The 21,341-nt window shown below is 59.2% G+C and overlaps 1 protein-coding gene across 2 annotated transcripts in view; it reads right to left on the reverse strand.

The window, feature by feature from the left end:
* Window positions 1-13,639, reverse strand: part of NFIX (nuclear factor I X) — a 96,430-nt gene extending 82,791 nt beyond the window's left edge. Inside the window, exon 1 of one of the 2 annotated variants that reach the window (XM_032465499.1) lies at window positions 13,466-13,639. In XM_032465499.1, coding sequence (XP_032321390.1) covers window positions 13,466-13,492 — 27 coding nt within the window. In that variant the 5' untranslated portion in view covers window positions 13,493-13,639. The remainder of the gene's footprint in view (window positions 1-13,465) is intronic. The other variant, XM_032465500.1, reaches the window with a different exon arrangement.
* Between the last annotated feature and the right edge of the window lie 7,702 nt (window positions 13,640-21,341).

Raw genomic sequence — 21,341 nt, forward strand, 5'->3', positions numbered from 1 at the left:
GAAATGGGGGCGGTGGGAATTAGGCCTCTTAGTCCCAGTCCCTTCCCCCAACAACCTGAATGCGGCTTTGCAGCCAGGTGCCCTGGGCGGCCTGGCAGGTGTGCGGCTCACGTGAAATACACGCGTGTGCAGGCTGGGGAGGTGCGTGCCTGCGTGGGCCTGGAGCCACGTGCGTGGGCCCTGGCAGCTCTTGCAGGCTCACCTACCCACCTGAGCCCGGGACCCCCATGGGGGCACAGGGCAGGACCGCTGCTCAGAACCCATCAGGGTGCAAACAGGAGAGTGCATGTGGGTGTGTGTGTGTGTGTGTGTGTGTGTGTGTGTGTGTGTGTGTGTGTGTGTGTGTGTCGGCCCTCCATCAGACGCTAGGCAAGGGTGTATTTACTGGGTGTGTGTGCTCTCAGCAGTCCCTATAGGGGTGTCAGGCCTGGGTGTACATAAAAGCTGGCAGTGCCTGGGATCCCTGTCCAGGACACCAGGCTAGCACATGCTGGAGACCTGGTCTGAGCCCCTGTGCAGGAACATGCTTTTGTGTGTGTGCTCGGGTGCCTGCTGGAGCGTTGGACCTAAGCAGGCATGTGCCTGGGTGCCTTTTCGGGGCCGCCGCCTGGGTGTGAGCGCATGTGTTTGCCCTAAAAGTGGCCACGTGCACCCGGGCCACCGTCGCCAACACCCAGCCAGAATTTGGCCCCTGAGCAGGCCAGGGGGCAGGGCTCAAGGGCCAGCGGGTCTCAGCGGGATGTCGTTGGAGCCTTGTGTTGGTTTTGGCCGTGGCAGCTCTAATGGGGGAAGCCCCAGGGAGTGGGCGGGGGTGGAACAAAGAAGGGAAAAGCGAGGGAAGACGGTCTGTAGGAAAGGAGAAGGAGGAGGAAGCGTCCTGGAATGCGGAGGGCCCTGGGGAGTAGGGGTGCAGGGTAGCCCCAGTCTCCTGGACATGGCTAGGGCTGGGGCACTTGCCTGGGAACCTACTGGCTGCCACTACCCCTCCCACCCACCCACTGTGGATGGAGACAGAGGCTTTGAAGACCCAGGACTTCTCTGCCTTCCAGAACCCTGGCCCCAGCCAGAGGCTCCTAAATATGGAAACCAGCAGGACCACAGGCTGCAGCCACTGTGGTCCACAAGCAGCCAAGTAACATTTGGGCTGGCGGGCATGGCTCACATTTCTTCAGGTGAGGGCAGACAGTTTGAACCCTCTTAACAAGGGGCCAGCAGGCTCCCTCCCCTGTTTCTTGGCTGAGCTGCTTAGAACCTCAGTTTTCCCCTTCTGGGGAATGGGAAGGAAACTTTCATGAGGAGAGCCTGAAGGGAGAGTCTGAATAGGAGCAGGTTAAAAGCAGGGTGACCTGTTTAAGTCTTGTCTGTCCCTGGGGGCCTGGCTGAGTCATTCATGCCACCCCACTTCTAGCCTCATGACCTTGGCACTTGACCTTCTGGCCTCTGTTTCCTCATCTGTAAAGCAGGTTACTCATACCTGCTTCATGTTGGGAGGGTTACAGGAGGTCACGTGCACCCGCCCACCCGCTGCCCAGGCATAATTGCTCTGGAGTTGGTAGCTGTTATTTTTATTGTGAGGAGTCTATGGCTGTGACAAGCTGTGACGCTTGGTGTGATCGCGTGAGGCTGGCTGTGTGTGTGACTGTGCCGCTGTGTGTGTGTGCGTGTGTGTGACAGGTTGTGTGTGAGACTGTGCGTGGACGACAGATTGTGCCGGTGTGCGGCGGTGCCTGTGACAGGCTGTCACTGCGCGACAGACTGCGGGTGGCGGGGTGTTGCGGGTACCGACTGTGAGTGGAGAATGAAGCGGTCTGTGGGGCTGGGACCAGGGGACCCCCACAAACCTACCTCAATGAGAGTCTGGCTGACAGTAAGATGGGGGGACTCTTGCTAGGGAGGGCAGTCCAGTCCCTCAGGCCTTGGTCTTTCTATTGTCCAATGAGATCCCACGTGCTTACAGAGCTTAGGGAGTGACAGTTCAGAGGGACCCTATGAACCACCCTACCCTCCCATGCTGTGTCAGCTCAGATGCCCACCCCCCAGCTTCTTGCCTGAGTCTGTGGAATCCCCAGGAGGGTCATCAGGAATCTCAGGGCATGGAGGACCCCGGGCCTAGCTGGCTTCAGTGAGGGACACACACTCCAAGCCAGTTTCCCACAATTTCCCGGAGCTCCAGGCCTGGGCAGGGCTGGTGGAGACCAAGAGAAGGAGGGATTTAGGGAAAGATCAAGAAAAGCCAGGAGAAAAATGGCGAGAGAAGGTGAGAAAACAGTCTTCCCTAGGACCTGAAGAACCTAGAGTTGCTTGAGGTTGGGGCTTTCTGTCAGGGTGGACACCCATCAGGTTTGCAGAAATGCCAGCTGACACTTATGAATGAGCACTGCTTGTACCCCGGACGCTGTGCTCAGACCCTGCTTTTAGCGACTCACTGCTCACTTCAACGATTCCAATGATTCCCAATGCAGGCCTTCTTCTAATCAGTGCAGGATTCTGCATCTTACACCCCCGGGGCCCAGCGCGTCCCTCTATGTTTGGGGAAAACTGAGGCTGAGAGAGGGGAGGGGACCCATTTGATCACCCACTCAGGCCCAGGAGACCTGAGAACACAGGACTCCAGGCTTCCTGGCCGTGCACTTCCCTAGTGTGGAAAAACCTCAGCAGCTGGAAAAACCCCGGGGCCTGTGGGCTGGGGGCAGCACCCTTGAAACCCCACCCTCCCTGCTTGCTGTGTCAGTATGTGTGTTGTGTTATGGTGAGTGCTATGGCCCACGGCTGTCATGCGTCTAGTGTTGCAAGCCCCAGCAGGATGCATGTGTCCCTCCACCAGTGCGGGCCTCTGTGTGTCTGTGTGTCCGTTCAGGGCCAGCCCCTGCCACAGAGAGGGGAGAAGCATCGAAACACCCCCACCCACCCCCCACCCCCCCCCGAAAGTGTGTCTTTGATACTTGCAGCCTCGGCAGCGAAAAACAAGTTTCCACAGGGCCGCCTTGGGCTGAGGCCAGGCCGTCCTCAAATAACATTTGAAGTTACTTAGCAAACTTTGTTTAGTGCCGAGAGAGGCGGGCAGCGGGCTGGGGGGGCAGTAAACCGGTTCCTCCGAAGTCCCTTGCCCCTCTGGGGGCACAAGTGCCCAATGTGGGGCTTGGTCCATCCCCACCGCCCCCAGCTCCTGGGAAGAGGAACAGGATTCTTGAGGTCCTGGGTTGGGGGAGGAATTGGGGGAGGAGGGATTGAAGAATCCTACAAATGAAGTCTTGCTTTTCCCAGTCCAGACCCTAGGCTTGGACAGAAATGCCTGCTTGGTCTCCCAATGGCCCAGAGGTTGACTCCAGGCCTGGGGGCCGGTCAGAAATGGGAGGGTCTACACTTCTTTGCCACCCCCTTTCTGCAGCCCAGCTCTGCCAACCTCAAGGCTGGTTGCATGAGCTGGCTTGGAGCATGTCTCCCCCTCCAGACACACACATACAGGCACCCAGAAAGCCCCCCTCATGCCCATATGCTCGGCCCCCCAAACTCTCTCTTCCAGGGTCCCAGCCCCAGGCAGCCGAGGCCAGAGAGCCAGCAATGGAAGGTTTGGAAGTGAGGTTGGCGCCTATGGGAGGGGGAGGGGGAGGAGATGCCAAAAATGGTGAGCCATTACAGGCAAGCAGGCGAGAGAGGGAGGAAGTGAGCAGGGAAGATGGAAGCCAGGCGGGCATCCTCGCTGAGCTCCGGGATGCAAAGGGGCAACGGGAAAAGCAGCCTGGGCCCTTCCAAGGAGTCGGCATGGGGGACAAGCCCCAGGTGGCATGGGATGGGCAGGGGAACAGGAGGCGCCCAGTGTTCCCCCACCCCCACCCCAAGCTCCGAAATGGAGACTGGCAGCAGCAGCCGCTCGGCTCTGCCCAGGCATGGGGTGGGGGTGGCGGGCAGGCAGGGCGCCAAACCAAATGCCACCAGGCTGGGCACGGTGGTTGCCAGCCGGCAGTGCCGACCCCACCAGCCCAGGCCCAGAGCCCTCACACCTGGAGCTTTAGGGGTGGAGGGAGATGGGGGTCTAGGGAGAGTTGGGGGTCCAGCAGACAAAGCCAGGCCCCCTCAAGCCGTGGGCAGGTCCCCAAGACCCTACAAAGATGGCGCAGCCTGGCACTGCCAGGGTGACGGGCTAGGGTAAAAATAAACTGGACCCGCCCCAAGGGAGCTAAATCGAGGGACCCAGGTGGAAGTGCCACTCCGGGCCACCAGCTGCCCCCGCCCCACCCCCCCAGCTCACAGCAGCAAGGTTGAGAACACCCGGTGCCCATCGAGGCCCAGTTTCTGTACAGGAGAGGCCCCGGCCATCTTGTCCCCATGTCTCATGCGGGCAGCATGCAGTGTATCCACAAGTACAGATTACGGGTGACCTCGGACCACAGCAACAACAGGCTGTTCATTCGGGGCAGATGGTGGGGGCAACCGTGCTAAGTCACATACTCCTGACCTCCGCACTGCCCCTCTGAGAGGGAAAAGGGCCCAGGAGGCTGCACTTGAGTGTGGCAGAGCAATGCTGAAGTTGAAAGTCAACTTTGAGCCACGGGGCCTCCCAGACCACCTCTGCTAAAACCACAGCTGCTCGGCACTTCCGAGGGCCTGACCTGTTCTCTTTCCCCATAGCACCTATCACCGTCTCAAGTACTGGACACTCCCTTGTTTATCGGGTTCACTGTCTACCCTCCCACCGAGGCTGGCACCTCCACTGATTTTGTTCCTTGCCGAGGCCCCAGGGCCTAGAACAGGGCCTGGCACCCAGGAGGTGCTTAGTAAATATTTGTGGAAGGAATGCACAGGCCCCTGGCTGCACCCCCAGCATGTGGGCTCCAGCTAGGTGCCCAGAAAGGTATGGGAGAGGGCGCTGGGCCCTGCCAGGAAGGTGAGGGTAAGCTTGGCTGGTGGGTGTGCAGAGGAGGTGAGATGACCGTCCACTCTCATTCTGAGCACTAGACAGAAGAGGATCCGAAGGTCAGAGGAGTAAGGAGGGTTCAAGGGCCAACAGCTGGGACATGCTTCAAATAGGGGCATGGGCCCACTCTGAAATTTGGTAAAGGCCAGAGAATAAGCTGCAATTTCATCCCATCAGTAGGATTTAGGATGGTGGCAATCAGAGAAGAGGTTCAGGCTCTACTACGTTCTAGCCTTTGGCCCTGCCAGGTACCTCTTCTCTGAGTCTCAGTTTTTCGTCTATAAAATTAAGCACTTACTTCACATCCAGCACTGTTCTAAAGTATTATTGGTAAACCGACTCCTCTGATCCTTACCACAACCTGCTGGGAGGAAACTGAGGCCCAGAGAAGTTGAGCAACTTGCCCAAGGTCACACAGCTAGTGAGTAGCAGAGCCAGGATTCAAACCCAAGAAGTTGGCTCAGAGGCCCCACTCTCCTAATAATGTCCACATGTCCCAAATACCAACAGCACCAAAGTGGAGAAACCCTGCCTTAACATACTGTCAGACACACACAGTAACACACACGAGGGCACAGCTAACCCTTGCCACACCCGCCTACATGGAAGGATTCAGGGAGACAAACTGGGAAGGCACTTAGCACCGGTTGAGACACAGCAAATGCACAGCACTCTTTAGCCATTACTATGATTTTTAGGACAAACGCTCATTCGGTAGTTATCCTACGAAAGGCTTTCTCCCTGTACGATTCCACCAGCCATCTTTCTTCTCTCTTTCTCCAGAGTCAGAAATGAGGAGTCTATGGCCAGAGGATTAATGAGACAGCCCCACGGAGGACAAGAGTCTCAGAAGTCAGCCTCACCTCCACGCTGGACCAGCCTTCACGGCTGCCAGAAGCCAGACTCTGAGAGCGGGACCCTCAGCTGCTGGGCCCAGAAGGCTGGGGTGTCCTGGGCAGCGGTGGACATGGGGCTTCCCAGGAGTATCCCTCAGGCTTCTACAAACCAGCACAGCAATTCAGAGCTCCAAACTCCATCAGGAGAGGTTGGGGTGGTTGGATCTGCTGTTCAAAGACAGCCAGCATGGCTGGCATGTAGAGGGGAGATGCCTGAAGGCAGGTCTTGCTTTTCAGGTGCCATTTTCAAGCAGGTGTGGCTCAGGTGTGAATGCCTATGTGGGTGTGACCCTCAACCTCGTGTGCTGGAGCAACACTGGACTGTGTACCTGACACACCATTTGTACCTGGGCTTGTGTGTGTATATGTGGGAGACTGCATTTAGGACAACATCTGGGTCCTGGTGAGCAAGACAGTGTGAGACATTGTGTCAGGCAGACTCTTGTCCGGCTGTGTAAGTGTGTGTGTGTGCACGTGCACATAGTGGATGTCAGGGGTTAGCCGGGCCCCTGTGTGTGTTACTGTTTGTGCCTGACAATATACTAGGGCTGAGTTTCTCCACTTCAGCACGTTGATACCAGGGGCTGGATCATCATTTGTGGAGGGGGTGGTCCTGTGGACTGTAGGGTTTTGGGCAGCACCCGTGGCTTCCACCCCCCAGGTGCTAGTGGCAAACCCCCTCCAAGTGCGACAACCAAGTCTTTCCAGACATTGCCCAGTGTGTGTGTATCACCATGTGTCTGACAGTGTCACTGCATGTGTGTGCCATGTGCTCCTTGCTGAGTGTCCGTGGGGCCGGTCACTCCTATGTGTTTGGTGGTGGCAGTGCATGTATCTGCTGTGTGTCTCATGGTGTGTGATTGTGTGATGATGTGCGCCCAAGGGTCTGCACCCACGTGAGTGTCCCTGTGTGTGCAGCCCAAATCGTGGTGTTCAGCATGGTGGGCATCTCTGGGTGTCTCTGTGTGAAGGCGAGCCTCTTTGTGTGGGGACGCCTGTGTCTGTGTGCTCCTGATTTAGGGAGGTGTGCTGTGCCAGGGTGTGCCGCGCCTGTGTGACAGTGTGATTCTTTGTGCCTGTGTGTGCCAGTGAGAGTGTGTGACTTCGTGTGAGATGGACCTGGAATAAACCCCCGAGATGATTCGACCGAAGCTGGTATTTGGACAGACCCTCCTGGCTGATTCGGCCCCCACCTCCAAACTCTGGCTGCCCAGAATGAAAGCCGCTTCCTGAGGCCAAGGGGGTGGGGTTCGCCTCTGAGCTGCCCCTTCCTCCAGCCTGGCTCCTGCAGATTCAGGTGGGGACAGACCCCCGCCCTTGCCCGATCTGTGCCAGGAAGACTGGCACTGAGCTTTCAACCAAGGGGGCAGGGTCCTCAGCAGTGGTGGTGGCACTGCCCCCTGCCTGCTGCTGGCCACCACCTCCGGCTCCCCTCAGGGTGGGCCCCAGTGGGGGGAGAGCTCCCCAGTGCAACCCAGGCTTCTGATTGGCTACGGAGCGCCGCAGTGCCCGCCACCCGCCTCCCCCTCCCCGGCTGGCGCAGCCACATCGGTAGTGATGGCAAACGCAGCTCGGAGTTCTGGGCACAGCTGCGCCTCACAGAGGCCTGCCAGCCCCACCAGAAGCCAGACACCCCAGCTCCGTGCCCCCGACCCCTCCCCACCCGCCCGCCCGCCCAGCCAGGCAGCAATCACCCCGGCCACTGCCCCCTCAGGCTGCCAGGCCCAGTCCACCCAGCCCCCTTGCCCACCAGGCCTGTGCCCCCTTGGCCAAGCCTACTCAGGGGCCCAGGTCTCTGCACGAGGCCACTCCCGCCCTCAGAGGGGCTCCTCTGGAGGGGGGAGGCAGCAAGGAAGGGGGGTGGGGAAGGGGGGAGCTAGCCCTTCTTTTAGTGAACGCGCCCAGAGCTGGAGCCAAAAATCGAGGAGGAGAGATATTCAGACGGAGCCAAGATGCGTTTGGCAGGAGGAGAGAGAGAGGGAGAGAGGGAGCGGGAGGAGGGGAAGAGAGAGGGAGGAAAGAGAGGGGGGCGGGGGAAAGCAGGGAGGGGGCCTCAGTTTCCAAATCCGTGCTCTCAGAGCCTCAGAGGGACAGCAGGCCGCTCAGGGGTGTGGGACCCAGGACAGGCCTGGCTGTGGGGGCGGTGGGGGCGGTGGGCTCAGGCCCATAGAGACAGCCGGACACCCCAGCTGGCCAGGCCGGGACGGACACAGGCAGAAGCCAAGATCAATGTGCGCCGGGCAGACAGAGGGAGGCCTGTGGGCCGCCTAAACACACACCCGCACCTCGCCACACAACGGGCTTCTGTCCATGCCGGGCCAGGGGCACGGGTGGGGCCCACAGCAGGGCCACCACGGCCGCCCGACCTCAGGGGGAAGCCACGGAGAGGCCGGCCTGCTCCTAGTCACTAGCCTGGCCGCCATAGTGGGCACTTCACAAGGTGCCGAGAGGCCAAGGGAGGCCAGGAAGAGGGGCCCATGTGACAAGACATACACTGATGGCCACAGAGACAAGCCTAGGACACAATCCATGGGGGCAATACTGTAGGCACACACATTGACACATATGCCAACACAGGTCAACACGGACAGGCCGACACGCACATAAGGCACACCGATACACCCCTTGCCGTGATGGTCAGACACCCAGAGGATATGAGGACTTGCAGTGACACACCACAGCAGCACCATGACACAAAGACCACACCAGGCACCCCGACACATATGGTGACACACACCCTAATCCCACTGTCACCTCAATACACGGAGATGGAGCTTGAGATGACCCTCAGGGACACCAGGCAGCATCCAGTGACATACAATCAGAGACACAGGGATACTGGGAAAAGGACCCACAGAGAAACGCACAGCCACACAGCCGTCCTCGGGAAAATGGTGGCTCTAAGTCTCGCCATGCCGATGAACAGGCGGATCCAGGAGAACCTGGGTTGCTGCTCACAGACGCCCCCCTGGCACCTTCACCTCCACATCCAGGGTTTCGGGGGCAGGAAAGTGAAGACATCCCCTCCTTTCCCCTACGCCAGCTAGTGGGGACAGGAGCCCCATCTGCAGCTCTGTGTTGGAGAGAAGTATGGGTGTCCGGGCCTCCGCTGCCTTGTCCGTCCAGCTGGAGGGAAGTGTAGGACCCCCAAACTTGTGCTTCAAGAGCAGAGGACAGGGACCAAGCAAACAAAAAAGGCCAGCTTCCAGTGGGTTGGCAATGGAAGCCACTGGTCAGACACGGACCACCGGGAGGATTTTGCCGGCAGCTACAGCAGCATGCCCACCCCTGCACATACCCACAGCACCCACTTGACCCTGCCAAGTGCCCACGTAGGTCCCACACATGCATCCTGTCCCCATGGTGGGCCCAGGTGACAACGCCCTGATATAGGTGCAGAAATGATTCTGGAGCCAGCCATGCAGATGTCCCTAAAGTCACCATCAGGACCCACTGAGATCTCCAGGCTCTTTGCCCCACTTGAATTTGGGCACTTATGTGCACACACGCTTCTGCACGTTCCAGACAAGGCCTCAGAGCCTGGCCTCAAAGTGGGCCTGGTTAAGGTCAGGGAAAGGACCAGGGCAGTCAGAGGGCATCTGGTCCCCATGGGGCAGCCCAGGCCTTGGCTCTACTCCTAGCCCCCTGCCCTACTACCTTCATCTCTCCCTGCCTTGAACCCCTGCCACCCCCTGCTTGGCCTACAGGACCCCACCTAAGGGAAAAGAGCTGGGTCATAAGCTGGCCTCCCTCCTTTCAAACTCTTCTCTTGCTTCCTCCTCCAGGCAGTCCATCTGGATTTCTGTGGTTGGGAGGTGCTTGACCCTGCCTTCCAAAATGGCACGTCATTCCTTTTTCTTGAGTACACACTACATACCAGGCATGGCACTAAGCCTAATCACAGCATGAGATGTGGCTGCTATTATTGCCCATTTTACAGACCAGGAAAATCCTGTGCTTCGGGCCACAGGACGAGAAGATGCAGGGCTGGAGCTCAAACTCTGTGCTGTCTTACTTGCAAAGTCTTAACTCTCAACCCCTGCTCCCACAGCTTCATCTGGGAGCCCTTGAGGGCACACAAGAGAGTCTTGGCTGGGCCAGGACCCAGGCTCCAGCCCCCAGAGAAAGGGGAGACCCCTGCCCGCCTGCATTAATCCAGCAGAACCTTTGGCTCTGAGATCGGCCTGGCCAAGCTCAACCTAGCCCCAAGCATGACCTACTCTGTCCTAGTTCATGCCCACACACACCTCACACCCCAGCAGTGGGCATGAAGCAGGCAGGGCCCAAGCTAGAGGAAAAATTTGCCGTAAAAACGGGGGCCCATGGTGGTGCCAGAAACAGGGAGCAGCAGCTTCACAAGGACAGAGGGGTGGCCACAGAGACCCAGGAGGAGAGCTGGGGGGTCTTGAGGCCCCCCAGCACCTCCTCCTCCCCTGGAAGGAGTATGTGCATGGCTGCATGGAAACAAGGGTGCGTGAGCATTCCGCCGCTTCTGTGGCCGTGTGGCAGGGAGTGTCGGCGAGTGTGCAAGTCTTAGGGTGCATGCATGTCTGTGTACACACCTAGGTGAGCCAACAGCATTGTATCTTGTGTAAATGTGTATGTCCCTGAGTCTGTGTGAGCAAGTGTGGGGATGAACACACACTCGAGTCAGCCTGTACCCAAGTGTGTCCAGGAGGTAACGCTCCCTCTCCGTGAGATTACATTGATACACAAGTCCCATCTCAAGGGGTAAGGATGTGTTTGTGTGTGTGTTGGTGGGGAGAGAACACAGATCCATCGTTTCCTGTGTCCAAAGGTTCATCCGTCAATGGCCGTGTGTCTGGACACCAGCATGGGCACATCATTCATATCCTCATCTTGGCGGCAGTGGTGGTGTATATGCGTGTCCCTATCCTGATGTGCATCTGTTTGTTGGGAGTGGGGGCCCATCCATCCCCTCTCTCCCCTCCGCCGACGACTCAGGCCCGTGGCTGCAGTGGGCTCAAGCAGCTCCAGCAAGCACTCCGCCCAGCCGCCCTGGATTTCGATGCTTTTTCCAGAAGGAGATTTTCCCCCCCGCCCTTCCCCCTCGCCCACAGTGCCTTTCCCCGCCAGGGCCCCGCTGCTCCAAGCTCGTTCCTGCTCAATCATTTATTGACTTTAAAATCGAAGCCAATTCTGGTTTGAAAAAAAAAAAAAAGAAAAGAAAGAGGGAGAGGGAGAGGGAGACATGAAGGCCAGAGAGAGACAGAGTCTGAGACTCAGGGGGAGGTGGGAGCAGAGATGGGGCCAGAATCAGAATCAGAGACAGAGGCAGGGAAAGCTAGGGACAGTCTAAGATATAGGACAGAGAGAGAAATGGAAAAAGGGCAGAGAGAGACAGAGACAGAGACAGAGGAAAAGACAGAGACTGGTAGAGCAAACTATGGAAGCAGAAAGATTTATAAAAACAGACTAGATCCCAGAAATGTGGTCGTCAGGATGAGGGCAGGCCAGACCCTGCTGACCTGCCAACAGCAGCGGCCTGCCCAGAGCTGAGGGGTGCAATCCAGTGAGTCCATGCCCACTCCTCTCCCCAAACCCCCTGGCACACTCAGGGCTGCAACACAGAACTGGGCCCTTGCTCCCTTTTGAGGTGTCAGAGTCAAGTCCTCACCAACGTCCTGAGTCTCGAGGCTGCCCCAGCCCCTTCCTAGTCGTATCACCAATGGCTTTTTCTTCCCCAGGGTGCTGTGACATGTGGGGGGAGGCCAAGTTCTCACCCAGGCCAAGGAGGGGGACAGGCCAGGGAGCCAAACTGGCAGCTGATGGGCAACATGTGGCTCAAATATGGGGTCTTGATCCCACTAGGCCCCAAACACCAGCCACATAGGCCAGCCAGGTATGGCCCCAAAGGCAGCCACAGCTCAGACCCAGTTAGGTGGGTAAGGTGATTATGCAGAGTCCCAGGATAGGGTGGCCAGCCACTCAGAGGCACAGATGTGGGGGTCCCCCACACTGCTCACACCTGCACACACACTGATACATACACATGCATGTGCACCTTACCAGCACATGCTCACACCCGCTTTTGTACAGGAAAACCCTCGCCCTGGGCCACACACATGTCCATATCAGGCCAGGCTGCTCACAGCTGATCCACAAGGCCACAAGCAGACCCCGAGATTGACACACACACACACTCGCATCTGTGGATCCAAGAGCATGGTGTGGCATTCTGTTTGTTGGTGGGGGCACTGACACACCCCAGACATACCTTCTTTCTTGCCCCTTGTCACATACCACGCCCGCATAGCAGCCATATTCATGTGGACTCGCACTCCCAGCCTGGGCACACTTGGCACACAGCTTGTCACAAGGCTCAGATTGTCAGAGGGGACAATTAGGACCCCCGGCCTGGCCTAGAGACGCCTCACACACAAACACAGGCCCTGCTAGCAGGCAGGGCCAGGCAGTCCCCAAGTGTTCCCTCTGTGGAGTCTGGGTTGCCAGCCATGGGCTGGCCCAGCAGGAAGCTACCAGGGCCTCTGTGGGACTCCAGGCAGCTTCTGTGCCCTCTCAAAGCATGGGGCCACCGCCAGGGAGGGTGGGGTGGCAGGGCAGGCATCCCCCAGGCCTTTGCCACCCAGCGAGCGCTGCGCAGGAAACTTCGCTGGAGGCGGGACGCTCTCTCACAGCGCGCCAAGGTCGGCACAGCGCCCGTGGCTGACCCGACGGCGTGGCCGCAGCACGGTAGGCAGTGTCCACCGCAGCCTCCCGCCCCTCCCGCCTCCAGGCGGCGGGACGGGATTCCCCAGACCCGCAGGGTCCACGGCGCGGCAGCCGGGGTCGCTGGGGCCGGAAAGTTTGCGCCGAGAAAGTTTCTTTGTGGGTTTGGGGGGTTTTTTTTGGCTGTGATGGGGGGGCTCGGCTGCGGCGTCCAGGGTCGGCGAAGAGGCGCAGAGGCGCGGCCGGAGCTGGCAGCCCGCCCGTCCCTCCCTCCCCTCCCCTGCCCCACCGAAATTTGGGAGCCCCGCCATTTTCTTAGCCCCGCTCCCATGTGAGGCCTGAACAAAGACTTTGGGGAGACGCCCGGGCCGCTCGGCCCGCCCGGGGCACCCGGGCGGCACGCAGGGGCCACCGCCACGCATGCCGGCCGCTGCCACCCTCGGGAACCGCTGCGCCCGCCCCAAAGAGCGCCGCCGGGCCCAGTCCCCGCACTGCACCCTCGGGACCACCCCCTGCCACTCTGTCACCCCGCAAACACTGCCAGCGGCCACGCTGCCCGGGCGCACGCCACAGTCGCCCACAGGTCGGCGGGAGTCCCGCTGCCCGCTGCACCCCAATCGAGCGCGCGCCCGCGCGCGCGCGCGCGCACACACACACACACACACACACACATACACACACACACCACACGCACTCCCGCTCTGTGCTCCAGGGGCAGCGCCACGCACGCAGCCGGCCACCCCCGGAGACCCCGACAGGAGTCTCCCCGTTGGCCAGGGTCGCACGCGCACAGTGGCGCCCGCACGCGTGCCCGGACTCCCCACTGCACGGCTTGCACCCCTCGGCCGCCCGCGGGCTCACTCCCCCCAAGCCGCCGCGCGCCCCCTCCGCCCGCCCGCCCATGCCGCCGGCCGGCCTCCTGCGCCCGCTCCCTCCCGGGTCGCGCGGGGGCGGCGGCCGGTACCTGGGTGAGGCAGTACGGGGAGTACATAGCTGGGCGCCCGGGCGGGAGCGCGGCGGCCGGCCGCGGCGAGGGGAGGCCTGGCAGGCGGCGGCCGCGCTCGGGCTCCGGCTCCGGCTCGGCTCCTCCGGCCTCCGCCGCGCAGCGCCCGCCCGGCCCGCGGCCCCGCGCTCGGCCCGGCGCCGCTCCGCGCTCGCCGCTCGCAGGCTCGGCCCCGCCGGCTCCGGGGCCGCCGCCGCCGCCGCCGCGCTCGCCGCTGCCTCTCGCGTCCGCCGCCGCCGCCGCCGCCGCGCGTCTACTCCATGCCGCCGCCGCTCGGCCGGTCAACCTCGCCCGCCGCCGCCGCCGCCGCCGCCGCCGCCGCCGCGCTGTGAAAGTGAAAGTTTAGACAAAGTTTGGAAGCGGCGCACTCCGGGGAGAGGGAGCGGGCGGGCGGCGCGGGCGGGAGGAGGGGCGCGGGGAGGGGCGGGCAGGGCGGGGGAGCGACGGCCGGCGCGCACTCACTCACACACACAGCACACACGCAGACACGCGCGCGGGGGCGCACACCGACACGGCCACCCCGACACGTGCTGGCCTGCGTTCCAATGCAGACACACGCTGACACGCAGTGGGGCTCGGACCCCGCCACACATGTCACGTACAGAACACATTGCCACACGCTCCACGTTCCAACAAAGCACACGCAGACACCTACGCACACACAGTATAGACACGCAACCCCCACACATGCACTCACACACGCACACACACACACACCAAGACTAGGAAAGCAACTGACAACCCACACATACTGATATGCAAATGGGCCCACCATCACATGCTGATACCGCACACGTGCATTTCAACAACAAACCATGTTTAGACTCCCAAATACAGGACACACACTGATACACACCAAGATGCTCACATCAGTGCATGCTGGCATGTACAGATTCATGCTGACACACTGACACTGGCATGATCACACAACCACATCATGACTTACCTCAGATACACAACTCCTTTACAAAGACACCCAAATGCACACACAACACACACACACACAAAACTGCACCAAAACATCTTGGCAGTTGTGGAAATGCATTAACACATTGTCACACAAACACACCATCAGACACCTGGACATACATGCCAAACACAGCGAAAGCACTGGTCTGGGTACAAAGTGACACTGGCAGTCACATCAACAAACAGGCACACACACCACACACTTGATGCCCAGATGTACAGAGGTGTCACACAGATACACCCAGGCCCTTCCCATGCACCCCTCACACCACATACATAAGTATTTGGCCCTGATCATGGACTTACATAAATCTAGCAGAGGCCACACAGTCCAACCATCAGGGACAAAAATGGGCATTGAGGCCTCAGGTACACATCCGCACATCCCCGGGTGAGGCTCCATCCCCTCTTGAAGGCCCCTGATCCCCCATTTCCAGAGCAGAGAAGAATGGGAGGAAAGGTTGGTGTTGGGGACCCTGGCATGAGGGCAGGGGGAGCCTTTGAGTGAACCTTGGGGTGGACAGGGAAGTGCTTGCAGCCCCCAGGCAGCTCCTGCTGAGACAAAGCTCCCTCCTGCTGCCAGGTGCAGCCAGCACCTTCTCACCCTCCCAGGCCAATAAGCTGTGGCAATTCTCAGCTATGCATTGTCTGTTAGAAGGATGTCGATGCCCAGGTGTCTGTGTGTGTGTGTGTGTGTGTGTGTGTGAGTGTGAGAGAGAGAGAGAGAGAGAGAGAGGGAGAGAGAGAGAAAATGTGCCTGAGGGTGTGTTCTTCTGGTCACATTGCATCATTGAGGCAGGGTGGCCAGAGTTGTGTTCTTGGGTGTCTGGGTGGGTCTGGGTGTCCTCTGGGGGAAGGAGATGCAGGTCAGTGTATGTCCGGGAGTCTCCCTGAATGGACCAGTGTTGTGTAGCAGTGATGCGGGTCTGGCTGTGTGCCTGGGAGTGTCTGTGAGTCAGAGGGTGAGCAACTGCCAGGTCCTGTGCCTAGTGTTGGGGACAGAGTAGGGAACAAGACAAAAGACCCTGTCCCCCTTGGGGTGGGGGTCTGACATTCTAGTGGGAGTCAGGTGCAGAGGTCACTTGGCAGAGTCTGGTTTTTGATGGGAAGTCCTGGAGGTGAGGGTGCCTGGGTGAATGTGTGGGTTTCAAGCTGACCACAATGTGTGCATCATTTCTGAGGCTCCTTCTGTCAGAAAGCATCAGGGTATGTGACCAGCTTGTGTACGTTTGGCAGAGATGTGGGTCGCTGTCTGTGTCCCAGAGTGTGTGTGACCAAGTGGGTGAGTATGCCAGGGGCTCTGTCTGTAATCAGGGTCTCTGTGGCAGAAAGTGTTAATAGGTGTCACTAGGAATGTGTTTTTTTCTGTGGGGTCCCCGTGGGTCTGCAGCAGCGAGGAGGACCTGGATGTACCCAAGTGTGTGTACACAGGTGCCTGTATGTGTCAGGGACGGGGGAGGGGGCTCTGTGTCTTTTCAGAGATGTGGGTCTGTGTGCATCAGGCTGTGTTGGTGTGTGTGACCAGGTGTGTGTGCGTGTGTCAGGGAGGGAGGGTCTCTGTGCGCCTGAGGATGTATCTGTCATTGCTTAAGTACTTGGGGGCGCTCTGTCCTTGGGATCCCAAAGATCTGACCCGACCTCCCCCCTTGCACCACAGCCGCTGCCGATGCAAGGCCGTGGCAGAGGGAATCGATACGTCCTTAAAAATTCAAGGGCTTCTCGTAAACAGAAACTTTTAACACCGTTTAAAGTTTCAGGGCCGCCGCTGCTGCCTCCACGCTGCCGCCACCGCTGCAGGAGGAGGGCGTGAGGGAGGGAGGGGCGCGGGAGAGGGATTGAGGGGGTGCCGAGGGGAAGGGGCGGGGCTATGTGGGGGACCGAGGAGGGGATTCAGGAGGGGACTGGGGGCTGTGAAGGGCTGAAGGGAGGGGCAGGAAAGGGATTTGGGGGCTATGTTACCGGGTGGGAAGACGGAGGGGAGGGGAGCAGGAAGTTGGGGGGAAGGGATGGGTCTGGGGGCCTTTAAGGAGGCTCAAGAGAGGCTGGAATGTCTGGGAGTAGGAGCTGGGGATATGTGGGCCCAGGAGGGGGCCAAGGTGGGGCTTGGATGCCAAGGGAAGGAGCAGAGGATAGATCTGGGAGTTATGGAGCCTGGGTGAAGGGGACACTGGAGCAGTGTGGGCCTGTGGAGGACTGGAAGGGCAGCAGTGGGAAAGGTTTGGGGAGGGGGAAGAAATGGTGGAAAGCTTTGGTGTGTCTGGGATCTTCAGTGTAGCTGGGGGCTTGGGGAGATCTCAAGAGCTAGGGCCCTCCTTGCCCCTCTGCAAATGGCCATGAAGGGGCACACCCCTCAGAAGCAGGGCCAGCTTTGGCCAGTCCTCTCCCCACCTGCCCGCCTGGCCTCCCAGCCCTGTCCACCAGCCACCAGATATACCTGGTCTGCCCACTCCCTCACCCTCCTCCTAGTCTTGCATCTGGCCCCACACCTGGCCTCTGCTAGAACCAGCATCCTGTACCCATTTCACACACACATCCCATTCATACACACACACACACATCCATACATACACACAACACCCAGCCTTGCATTCACACAACACCCTCCCTGTGTGCACAGGCACACACTCTGCTCTCTTCCTTATACACTCACACAAGACCTCCATCCATATTCCCACAAACAAAACACTTGTCCCTATGTTCATGTACATATCCACACTCAGAATTCTCTCCACAAGCTCAGACCACCCTCATACCCACAACAGCCCCCATGTGCACATGCATGCGCACATACACACACATCCACACATCCACTCTGCTCCCCCCTCCACAGCTGCCAGCTGGGAGGAGTTTTACAGAGAGGCTGAGGGGCTGCTCAGGAGGACACCCATGCCCCTCCATCCCCCATCCTCCCCTCCAGAGCCCAGGTCTTAGGACACACCTGCTCTTAGAGAAATCACAGGGGAGGAGGGTGCTGCCAGGGGGCTGGGCACAGCTGGGATGCCACAGCTGGAATCCCCCACATTCCTCCCTGCTGGGGCTGCCCACCTGGCTGCGGCTGGCAGCAGGTGTGTTCTTACAATGCAGGTGTGTTGGGGGAGGAGGAGGAGGGAGGAGTGGGCACCAGGCCCATGGTACTACCTGGCCAGGAAGCTGGGGGCGGGGGTGGTGGTGCTGAAACATCTGGGCTCTGGCAGCCCTGTCCTGGGCCACTGAAGGTATTGCCACCAGGCATTGCTGGGCTTCAGGGCAGCTGGGCAGTCTTCTTGGGTGGGAGAGGAGGATGAACTTCTGGCACACAGGGTAAGGAAAGAGGCAAGCTGTGGGTGCTGCCCGGGCTGGGGAAGGTTGCTTTAGGCCCTCTTGGCAGGACTGGGGATCCCCACTCCCCAAGAGGGCCTTATGCCTCTCCTGCCCAGCCTGGAGGACACGACTTGTGCCCAGGCCTGGGATCCCAGCCTTGTGCTCCCTGCACCCCCGCCCTGGATGAGGAACCCCTAGTGATGACTGAGGAGTTACAGATTCCCAAGGCACACCTGGCTGGGCACCTGTGTCCACATCGCACACAAATCAGACCTCTATAGGCACAGGCACACAGAGTCACAAAGACACACACAGGCTTACTCAGACACACAAAGATACAGACCCTCCTCCTCCTCTGGGGGCTCATATACAATGCCATTATCACACACAGACCGGGATCACCCAGGGATGCTGTCATACATCCTTAGTACACAGCCACACAAACACACACACACAGCCACACAGAGAATCCCACACAGACCTCACCAGAGCCACCCAGAGTGACACCAATAACAGTCACACATGAAGACCCTCACCATCACATAGACCCGCATAGAGACTCAGATATACACTGACTCACAAGACACACCCAGACACATTTACACGGACTCCCAAAATTACACACTGAGCCCAGTTACATAGATACACACAAGACCACACAAAGTCACATAAGTACACAAAACCTCACAGACCCTCTGGGTCATGTACGCAGATGCTCTCAAATTATCCAGATGTGGCACACACAAAGATATATACATCTCCCTCACACACAGACACACAAGGACACACAGACACAAGATCGATCATCTATGGTCACAAATGATCACACACATTTTGTCACACTGACACCCAGAGATAGACACAAGCATCCCCAAATCATAAGTGGAGACGCTCAGGCCAGCCTGTAGCTGCACACAAGGTCCCACAGACACACTCACACGTGCCCCGGCAGCACAGCTGGGCTGGGGCCGAGGACAGGCAGGCGGCAGGGCTTCCTGTGGCCAGCGCTCATCTGAAGCAAGGGAAGGAGCCGGGGGAAACGTTTCATTTGCAGCCGGCTGGAGACCCGCCCCACCCGCCCTGGAAACCTGGCCCTGGCTCTTGAATGGGGCCTCTGTATGCCGCTGCCGCCCAGCCGACCAGGGTGTGGGTATCAGGGGGGTGAGGCTGGCCGCACCAAGTCCCTGGCTGAGCTTCGGGGGCCACCCAGCCAATGCCAGGGCCCAGGCTGGAGTCCCCCAGCCTCCTCACAGCATCTGGAGGCCACTCCCCAAACCCAGCCTGCCCGCATGGGAAGACAGAGGGGCTAGGCAGTGTCCCTGCTGGCCCTAGATCTCCAAGTGCCCCCTCTCTCAGGCCCACGTGTGTCCCAGGCTGGGCAGCTGCCAGTCCCATGCCACTAGGCCTCTCGCTCTGGCACAAAGGTATGATACCACCGCTGCATGTGATGGCATAGCTGAAGATGTGACAATGCGGCTGTGTGTGACACTGTAGCTGGGCTCCCTGTGCAGCCTAGGGGTGGGGGGGTGGGGCAGTCACAGCCCCTTGGGGGGGTCATCAGTATGTCATCACATACTGTCACACACATAGTATCACTGTCACACCTTCAATAAGTCACACAGCCACACACAGCCACACTCTCATCTTCAGTCCCACTGTCACACACAACCACACTGTCACACATGCTGTCACACACAGCCACACTGTCACACCTTCAACCAGTAACGTTGTCTGTCACACCCTCAGCCACACTGTCGCACACAGAAATACCATCACACCCTCAACGATTCTGGTCACACGTGCCTCTGGTCACACTGTCTCACACATCCTCACACTCCCCCAACACACCGACCCTCACACCATGTCAGCATCACACTGACCAGCAGAGGCACACTCACATAATCCATCCGGGTGTCCCCCGCAGCTGTGCTAGCCATGTGGCCACATGGAGTCACCACCCCACTGGGTCACAAGGAGGTAAAACAGATCTGATCACTTCATCCCCAGGGTGTGGCACATAGATGCCCCTTGATCACTGTTTGAACCAAACCCTTTGTTCCAGCAACACAATAACACACCCTGATTGTCATGGTGTCACAGAGCAGGTAGCCAGCAGATACGGGCCACTGCAGAACTGCTCAGAGACATTCTGATGACATGTGCCCAGGGCCTCATTGTTGCCAGTGACAGGCACACATCTCACACCGCCATACAGTGCCCAGAGTCCCCGGACAGCGCTACAAAGAAACGGTGGGCGACAGCCACACCGCAGTTACAAGGACATCCTCCTTGTATGAGTCACACAACAGTCACTCTCCCCAGTGCCTGTCACAACATTGAGACAGCCCCTTAGCCATCCCAACAAGCAGCCAGGCACGCAGACACGACCCCCACAATAGTCACCAGGAATCCCTCCAGCCCCCCAAGCATGGAGACAGGGAGAGCCCACACAGCTACCCCCTTCCCCACTGCAGTTGTGCCTGGAGAGCAGGGGGCTAATGGACATGCAGCTATAGGCAGTGGGTGCCAGCCCCTCCGCCTCATGAATATTCATCAGCTGGGGCTCTTCTGAACCTGTAGGGAGTCAGAGGTCCCAGGCAGCTGCGCACCCCCTTCTGTGCCAGGAGGCCCTCAGGTGAGGGGGGACTCAGCCGAGCCCTGGCAGTCCTTGGAACCCACATCCAGTTACACACATCAGCACACGTGAGTTTGTGAACATGGACCCCCAGACACACAAACAACCATCACACAAACTCACAACCACACCCAACAACAGGGCCATCCTCCATCACACACGCACGTGCACACACACCAGGCATGCAAACACAAGCACACACACTATCACATGAACTCACAACCAAACACACAATCACACTCAAACCACAGACACCCAACACACACACACACACACACACACACACACACCAGGCATGCAAACACAAGGGCACACAGTCACAAGACTGCGTATCACACAGATACACCATTACACCCCAACTACACAGATTCAGTATCACTCACAGGCATGAAAATATACGCACGCGCACACACACATGATCTCACTCTGCCCACCCCTGACGTTTTATAGAAGGGGAAACTGAGGCACTGAGCGGCTGAAGGCCCCTTGAAGGAGGATGGCCTCTCCTGACTCCAGGGAGAGGATGCCGCCGGGCGCCCCCTGCTGGCCGACCCTTTCAAGAGCGCGCGGGGCGGGCACGCGCCTGACGTAACCATGGCATCCTCTTGGCACGAGCGGCCAGCGCGCGGGGAGGGCGGGGCGGGCGCGTTGCCATGGCGCCGGCGGGCCGCGTGAATGGGGCATTGTTCGTAGCGGCGCCCGGGCCGGGCTGTCCCGGACCCACCCGGACCCACTCGAGCCGGCAGAGACTGGGAGACAGGATGGGGAGATACAGACACAGGGAGAGACAAGAGATGGAGAGAGACAGCGCTGTAGATGGGGAAAGGCACTGAGAAGCTAAGAGAGAGACAGAGATGGGGAAAGACAGAGATGGACCCGCGAGATGGAGACAAGTGCACAAATGAGGAAGGACAGGCTGAGGGAAAGGACCAA

The sequence above is a fragment of the Camelus ferus genome, chromosome 22, assembly GCF_009834535.1.
Source record: "Camelus ferus isolate YT-003-E chromosome 22, BCGSAC_Cfer_1.0, whole genome shotgun sequence".
In the NCBI taxonomy this organism is placed as follows: Eukaryota; Metazoa; Chordata; class Mammalia; order Artiodactyla; family Camelidae; genus Camelus; species Camelus ferus.